We start from the raw sequence: 8,142 nt of genomic DNA on the forward strand, positions 1-8,142 counted from the left end.
AAAAATTATGGTGATGTTGATGAAAAAGGGTAATTTGGTCAGTGATTTCCTGCAATGATCAAGATTAAATGCCGTTTATGTTAAATCTTTTCTTTATTTAAGAGTTTGATATATGTTAGATCTTTCATCCTTACCAAAAAAAGAATAAATAATTAAATTCTAGTACTGACTGGCATTTTCAAAAATTAAGCAAGACAAAAGAGAGATTTAACAAGAGTACCGCAACACAAACTTCATATCGAATTATCAAAACTCATACCAACCGCCAGAAATCAACTAGCGTTCTAAAATCCTAAAAAAAAAAAAATTTCTCTAGTGAAATGCTGTTGAAATTCAACATGCTGTAAATGATTTTCTTTGCGCCTTTTTAATTTGGAACTAATCTGAACAATTACGAACTTCAGTTTTTTTTTTTTTTTTTTTAATGGAAAAACTTCAGTTTTGGGACAAGGAAAAGGCAGCCAACATAAGTTGTCATATTAGGCCTTAGCTGTCAAACTAAGAAGGAACAGAAAAAAAAAGGTGTTAAATTACCGAACTCAACACATGGAATCATCGCAAGAGTTAAAAGAAAATTACGACACTATTATTATTTTTTTAGGTTAATGCAAAGAAATGATAACTGCTATAAGAAAATTTCAATTTATTCTAATTAGACAAGTCTCTCTCTCTCTCACTAGGCAACTCAATTTATACAACTCTCTCTCTCTCTCTCTCTCTCTCTCTCTTTCTCTTTCTCTCTCTCTTTCACTAGGCAACTCAATTTATACAAAAAATAATCCACTAAATTAAAATGGCGTTATTTGTTATTAATTTATAAATATTGTTGCTATGGCCCGGATTTAACTGGCAAAGTCCAAAAACTGACTTCAATAAAAAAAAAAAAAGGCCAACGATTGTCATCATTGTTGTCGTTATTGTTGTTGTTGTTATAGTTATTTGACCTTTTGACTCAAAGCCTAAGGAATCTAAAAAAGGAAGACCTATAAAGACATTTTGAGAAAACTGTTTAACCTCATTAAGGCATATAATTCAATATTATTGGAAACTGCCATTGATGGAAGGAGAGAAAGGTGCAGTATGCGTAACTGGTGGCGCTGGATACATAGCATCTTGGCTGATAATGAGACTTCTTGATCATGGTTACTCAGTCAGAACCACCGTCAGATCTAACCCAGGTGAGTAACTTTTGACTAGAAAAATATTAGTCTGTTTACTCAGAAAGAAGAAAAATCCCTGAACCTGTGAAGAAGCATGCTTTTGACGAATTGCAAATAAATCCAGACATGCTTCTTTAGGAGTTTAGCCAGGGAAAAAAAAAAATCTAAACAAGCAAGGCTTTTTAAATTTAGATCTAGATAATAGAGTTATATGCAGTTGGAAGATTGGCATTGAAACTGTGCAGAGCATAATGAAGACCCCAGCTTTCTTAAAAGTGTGCCAGGAGCAGCAGAAAAGCTGAAAATCTTCTATGCGGATCTTGATGATCCGGAAAGTTTTGGCGCTGCCATCGAAGGGTGCGTCGGGGTCTTCCATGTCGCCACTCCGGTTGATTTCGTGAACAAAGAAGCAGAGGAAATAGTGACCAAAAGATCGGTAGATGGAGCAATAGGAATCTTAAAGGCATGCCTAGATTCCAAAACGGTGAAAAAAGTTGTGTACACTTCTAGTTCTAGTGCTGTATTCATTAATGGAAAGAATTTAGAGAAAATGGATGAGAGCTTTTGGAGTGACACAGATTATATAAGGACTCTAAATTGGCCTTTAAGTTCGTACGCGATTTCCAAGGCCTTAACTGAAAGGGCAGTCCTCGAATTTTCGGAGAAACAAGGATTGGAAGTTGTCACATTGATTCCTACTTATGTTGTTGGTCCCTTCATCTGTCCAAAGCTTCCCAGCTCTATTCAAATACTCTTAGGTATGTATTGCTTCTTGACGGCACTGTTTATTTTGGATGTGTTTCTTAGATCACAAAATTCTGGTTTGGAAAGCTCTTGATAGCCTTGAACTTTTGATAATTTAGTTTCTAGAGCGACATAAATTTGTAGGTTTTTGACACTTTTGTAAATCAACAAGTTGTCCTCTAATTCTTAATTAGTTTTAGCAAATTATTTATTGAATGTAATAAAAAACGTTGCAGTGTTCCCAACGAAGGATGTTAAAATTTGGATCAAGAAGATGACTTCATGCATGTGCGATGATGTGCTGATCCGCTGTCATCTAAAATTTCAATACCCGACTTCAAACATGCACAGATGATGTGTATGAGGGCATTTTCATCAATATTTTTAACGGCTGTCACCGATTGAGAAGCACTTGACTTTATTAAATTCATAAAAAACTAATGGGACGTTTAGTTTATAGATTCAGAACCATAATTTATGATTTTGATTTTTGAAATTCAAACTTTTTGTGAGAGAAAAACACCGTAGAGAACCAAGAATTATAATTCAGAACCAGGAATGAACCCTTGAAACAAACATTCCATAAAGTTATTAGCTTACAACATGTCAAATCCCGAAAAGTTAAGGAAATGAAAATGCCAAATACTATACTAAAAAAAAAAAAGGCCCAATTCTTTTAATTTAATTATTAACGTTTTCAAATTCATATTTACGCAGATAGCAGTGATGAGCCTATAAACATAGACATGGTGCACGTGGATGATGTTGCTAGAGCTCACATTTTCCTATTTGAACATCCTGAGGCAAAAGGGAGGTACATTTGTTCATCAATTACCACAACAATTAAAAGTGTGTTCGAGTTGCTTTCTATCAAGTATCCAGAACTTCAGGCACGCAGAAAAAAGTTAGATCTATTATCCTTCCACATCTTTTTTTAGATTATTTCATTATTTCCGAAATATCCCTTTTATTCTCCCTCTAATTGCTTTTCTATTGTTTTTTTTTTTTTTTTGAGCAGTTCTGAAATGAAGATAGAGTGTTTGAAACTGCCAAGTGTCTCATCAAAGAAGCTCCGAGATTCAGGTTTCGAATTCAAGTATGGGGTTGAAGAAATGTTTGATGGTGCAATTAAATGTTGTAAAGAAAAGGGTTATCTTTAGTACTTCAGTACTCCCATAAAGTTCTGTGGTCAATTATCTCTGGAGTTGGTATTTTTTTTCTCTCTAGTATCTATTCTTGAACTTGAAGTGTGATGACAGAGCTGTAAAACCTATTATGATCATGAAATAAGTACTTTCTTGTCAAAGTTTCAATACATGAAATAAATCTTTAGATTGGTAGTGTTTGTTAGGTAGATTGTGGAATGCTAAAAATTAAAATTAATGTATGAGTGATGCAATAATCTCTTCCAAACATTGCAATTGATAGAAGGGACTCAATCAAATTCTTTAAAAAACACTACCCAGTTGGGCCTATAATTCAAGGAGTCTCTTAAAAATTTGTGGATGCAGCAAATGAATATAGGCGAAGGATCAGAAACAATACAACTGTAACAATGATAATTATTCAATCAGGGAATGTTTCCCACAAATTACAACAGAAAGAAAAAAGAAATGGTAATGTATATCCTTTACTAATCGTGTCCTCTGATGAGTATTATTAGGCCGTTTTGAATAGAAAAGACACAACTCAGGAGGAGGGCGTCAAACGACAAAATCAGCCTCAGCGTTGTGATTAACATTTCCAACACAACTGGCAATAATGGAATTTAAAAGATCATCAAAAGTAAACTGCTAAATGTTAGTATCATCAATGCTTGACAAAGAAAATGGAAATTTAAAAGATAACAAATGTCACCCTACTGACAAGAATGCTAAGTTATTTTGCAACCTAATATATGGTTCAAATACAAGTATAAATGATGATACTCGATATAAAGAACGCATTGATCACCTTTTAGAACCTCGAGAATTCTGATATGTTATAGAATTCTAATTAAAGAAGGTAGTTGTCATTATCTTCAAACTTATATCATTTGTATTAGTGATAATGTTTTCATTTTAATTGTAGTTGTTTTGTCAGAAAACTAAAAATTGATCAGCTTCTACAACAGTTAAACTACTACCAGTACTAGATAATTATTTGGAGACCTTATTCAATAGCACATCTTCTTGGAAAGTTAAAAAACATATTGAACTGCCATGGGCACTTCCCCCACACACTAGTTTAATAAACAACAGAACGAAAGTTTCATTCAAGAAGAAACCAAGTAAGCGAAAAAAAAAAAAAAAGAACAAAAGAATTATATAAAGCTTTACAAATTTCAAGTAACCTGATGCAAAATTTATGAACCCATTACATTTTGAGAGTTGACCACGATTACCAACCTCCCATTTGTCTTTTTCTCACAACCTCTTTTTCCTTCCTTTTTGATGACTAATGAGGTTACACAGTGAGGTAAAAACTAAAAGAGTAAAAAGTTTTAATGGGGGCTTGTGTAAGGATGAAAAAGGGAATTTTTAGGGTGTGTTCACTTCACCAATCAAAATTTTTACAATTTGAGTTAAAGTTATGATTGGAGTTAGAATCATGATTGGAATTGTGATTGGAATTGGAGTTAGTGTTTAGGAGTGCATTGGAGTCTCAAGTTTGACTCACAATTCGAGCTGTGATGTGTTCATTTCACAGATTCATAATTCCAACTACCATCTCAATTCTCTTTTATTTTAAATGATATGAATGAAAAAAAAAAACTTCTACCGTTAAATTGAAGAGGATTCCACGTTTTTTAACATATCATATTCAAATGAGAAGTACATGTAATTAATTAATAGAGTAATAAATTACTTGTCACATAGAAAAAAAAAATGAATGATGAAAAAAAAGAGAAAATAAGCATTGCCTCAAATGTGTCGAATTATACATTGTCAAATAATTGCCTACTATTGATTGTTGTTTGTGCGTTGGGATTGCCACATCGAACTTGCCATTTCAACTCTTATGAGGCGCATCTGCGTAGGAGATGCTGTATTGGTTGCTGTGTTTGTTGCCCGATCTGGGTTGTGATTTTGATTTACATCTTGTTCCGCATTTTCAGGGTCGATTTCACTTACCGGAATCCCATCTTGAAAGTATTGTGTCATAAATCTATCATCATGCTGAAACATGCGTATGAAGTTATGTATGACCGCACAAGCAATAGGTATTTTTACCTGTTTCTTCATTGGGTAGTTGTTAATAATCTTGAGAATGCGAAACCTTGCTTTCCACACCCCAAATGTGCGCTCGATACAATTCCGACGTACTACCACGGTATGGTGCTAGGAAACAACCTCTGTTTGCGTAGCCCGAATCTACCAAATAAAATTTGCCTACAAAATCATCCGTGAAGATAATTAAATTCCAACTTTTTACCACTTAACAATGTAGAAACGATGTTTACCTTCAGGAGGAGTTGGAAACTTTTTGTGTCGGCCATCAAGGGCTGATTCAAGCACGCGGGCGTCATGTGCAGATCCCTCCCATCCAGCAAGCATGTATGTAAACTTCATGTCAAACGAACATACACCCAGAACATTTTGAGACATAAATCCCTTCCTATTTCTCCATACCTCTGGATTGTCGGGCGGCGGAACGCAAGGAACGTGTGTCCCATCAAGTGCACCAACACAGTTCTGCAAAGTAAAAGTAGATTAGTCCAAACAAGGTTATGTAACATAAACGAAAGAATAATCAAGTAAAATGTTATGTTGACTTACATCAAACCAAGGCCTGTACTTGCTCCCACTAGTTTCAATGAACGGGTCGATAGTGTTAAAGTCTGGGGGCACAATAAAATCATGTCGTAGTCGATATATGGCATTCAGTACAATCATAAAATACTTTGAGATTGTCGCTCCTGAATGCTGCCACTGATGTTGCGTCTCCCTATTACTTTCGCTTTGGCACACAATTGTGAGGAAAATCATCAGTTGTTCATCCACGTTCATATTTCTAGTACTCTTTAACAGATTCTTTTGTTCAAGTAACCAACTCAACCGCTTGAAGCAATCAGTTCTCATTCTTATCTTATTGTAGATCACTAGTTCGTGCCCATCTAACAGATCACCAAGACGTTGATGACCTGTATAATGACTATTATTTCTTGGTCTTGGAAGAGGTCTTTCCAAGAAGTCGTCGTAACATACCCACACTGCGGCAGCACCAAGTACGAAGTCATCTTCAGAGTCGGAATCACCATTCACGGGGTGGGTGTTTCCTTGGTTTGATGGGCCGGCATTCGACATGGTACCTGAAAGTGGTATATGCTCTACAATACCAATATGCAACAAATAATTTGACAACAATTGAACAATAACAATTCTCCAAAGTAAAACCTGTCTCATAGTGTGAAAACAAATGTCATTAACGGGAAATGAAAGGTAGATAGCGGCCGTAGGCCCAATTCTACATTGTTCACAAATGCAAAGATAAATGTAAAACTCACAATGTAACATAGTACAGAAGTCGCTAATAACCAAATAAATGAGAGTTCATGAATAAGAACGTCAACAACATAAACATAAAGCATAAAAATAACTCATTGTTCGAACCACATAAGTTCCTTGCCGTTACACGTGATCGTCATTCCCTTCTCCACCAAATTGGCCTGGGAAGTTGGGGTATTGATTACCCATGTAGTATTGGGGTGGGCGTTGTAAATTGGGAGGGACTTGTTGAAAAGCGTGAGGCGGTTGCTGATAGTTGGGCGATGGTTGAGTTAAGTTTGTGGGTTGTTGGGGAAAAGCTGGATGATTTCCGGGGAATTGTTGTTGATATTGTGTTTGGAATGGTTGGGAACCCATAAATGGTGTTCCGTGGGGCATGTTATATGTGGGTCCAGTGGGTGGCGCCTGTTGATTGGACAAGGCCTTCAACGTTTTCAACACATAGAGCAGGCGTTGGCTTTCTTTTAAACGTAAGAACAAGATCTGACAATTTGGATTCCAGTTCAAATACTCACTAAAAGATACAACCTGTTCGTCGTCAAGTAGCATTTCACTTATGACTTCACAGCAACGGTCAAATGTTGAAGTCGGCGTTTCTCCAGGCTGTGTAGCCCCAGGTTGAGTTGCACCTGAACTAGTGCCTTTGCTAGACTGGCTCCTTTCAAGAGTATTGGCTATACTCTTTAAAAGTATTTTCGCTTCTGGATCCATCATTCTTACCCCGCTCTTGCTTGGTCTCTTCGATATTGGCCGCGAAGAAGAGGCAATATTCAATGAACGTCCCAACGAATGAAGAGCGCTTCTCATTGTTCAAACAAAACCTTCCTCAGTTTCACCAGCTTGAGAGGTTCCGCCAACTACATTCTCCGCTTCCTCTATGTGCGGCTGTGAGGTTTCATCTTCCTCATCGGTATCATCCTGCCGTGATTCGAACGCACCACGTGCATGCGTACTCGCGAAGGCCTCATAGTAGAGGTCATAATTTTTGAGCGGGTCGTTACGTGTACGCTTTGCCCATTTGTGCATCTGTTTACACAGCAACTTGAAAATCAGCAATTGGGTGAAAACATCTTATGCAACTACATATGCAGAAGTACATAAAAAAAGTACTAAACCTTGCAGAAGTCATCCCAGTATTCGTCCGTGCATGTTGGGCAATTTTGTACGGGATCCCATCCGAGGCCGGTGTTCGTGCGAAGGGCAAGCGCAGCATTGAATTTCTTTTTCAGTCTTTCCTTTGCCTCCTTCACTCGGCCTGGAGGAATCGGACTGGAAAATAGAGGGGACAAATCTGTGGCCCATTGCTCCCAATCAGCTGGCTCCGGTTGGCGTCTGTTGTTCTTATTGTAAGCCGCAAGTCGGATTAACAGCGCATGTTTTTGTTTTTCAGACCAATAGAAAGTCACGTCCTCTTCATTTCTGTAGCGCCCCTCCTTTGAGGCCGCCACTGTAACTAACTTTTTAACTTGTACTTACTGAAATTTCTTAAAATTTACGGAACATTTTTTTTTTTTTTAGGGTCTTATTATAAACATAAAATACGAAATTGCTTTCTTAATTAAAATATTCAAACCTTAACATATCTGTTTCATAATCATAATTAACAAAACTATTTGTAACATAAAGCTGATTGCGGAAATATTTGCGAGTGGTATCCATATCCCGAGCCCCACATCGTTCGTCCACTCGCCAGCAGTCCATCAGGCATTATATGCCGGTTGCTTACCTACAGTATAAACATTCTATAATGA

The 8,142-nt window shown here is 36.7% G+C and overlaps 2 protein-coding genes across 2 annotated transcripts; one reads left to right on the plus strand and one right to left on the minus strand.

Moving 5' to 3' along the window:
- The first annotated feature begins 1,057 nt into the window (after positions 1–1,057).
- Positions 1,058–3,217, plus strand: LOC21405233 (vestitone reductase). The gene is made up of 4 exons (XM_024163292.1): positions 1,058–1,178; positions 1,406–1,918; positions 2,622–2,808; positions 2,923–3,217. The coding sequence occupies exons 1-4, from the start codon at positions 1,058–1,060 to the stop codon at positions 3,062–3,064; spliced, it is 963 nt and encodes a 320-aa protein (XP_024019060.1). The 3' UTR covers positions 3,065–3,217.
- Positions 3,218–4,846: 1,629 nt separating this feature from the next.
- On the minus strand, positions 4,847–6,190 carry LOC112090916. The gene is made up of 4 exons (XM_024163307.1): positions 5,663–6,190; positions 5,347–5,578; positions 5,163–5,257; positions 4,847–5,062 (listed from the first exon to the last, which is right to left on the minus strand). The coding sequence occupies exons 1-4, from the start codon at positions 6,188–6,190 to the stop codon at positions 4,847–4,849; spliced, it is 1,071 nt and encodes a 356-aa protein (XP_024019075.1).
- Positions 6,191–8,142: the final 1,952 nt, after the last annotated feature.

This window comes from Morus notabilis, unplaced genomic scaffold (assembly GCF_000414095.1).
Source record: "Morus notabilis unplaced genomic scaffold, ASM41409v2 Scaffold594, whole genome shotgun sequence".
NCBI lineage: Eukaryota > Viridiplantae > Streptophyta > Magnoliopsida > Rosales > Moraceae > Morus > Morus notabilis.

Excerpts from the sequence above, each read along its gene's own strand:
- LOC21405233 (XM_024163292.1), top strand. The coding sequence starts at position 1,058 with ATGGAAGGAGAGAAAGGTGCAGTATGCGTAACTGGTGGCGCTGGATAC. Across the intron at positions 1,919-2,621 it reads CTCTATTCAAATACTCTTAG|ATAGCAGTGATGAGCCTATA; the intron begins GTATGTATTGCT and ends ATATTTACGCAG. Across the intron at positions 2,809-2,922 it reads CTTCAGGCACGCAGAAAAAA|TTCTGAAATGAAGATAGAGT; the intron begins GTTAGATCTATT and ends TTTTTTGAGCAG.
- LOC112090916 (XM_024163307.1), bottom strand. The coding sequence starts at position 6,190 with ATGTCGAATGCCGGCCCATCAAACCAAGGAAACACCCACCCCGTGAAT. Across the intron at positions 5,579-5,662 it reads AGTACAGGCCTTGGTTTGAT|AACTGTGTTGGTGCACTTGA; the intron begins GTAAGTCAACAT and ends TTTACTTTGCAG. Across the intron at positions 5,063-5,162 it reads TTTGGGGTGTGGAAAGCAAG|CATGATGATAGATTTATGAC; the intron begins GTTTCGCATTCT and ends CGCATGTTTCAG.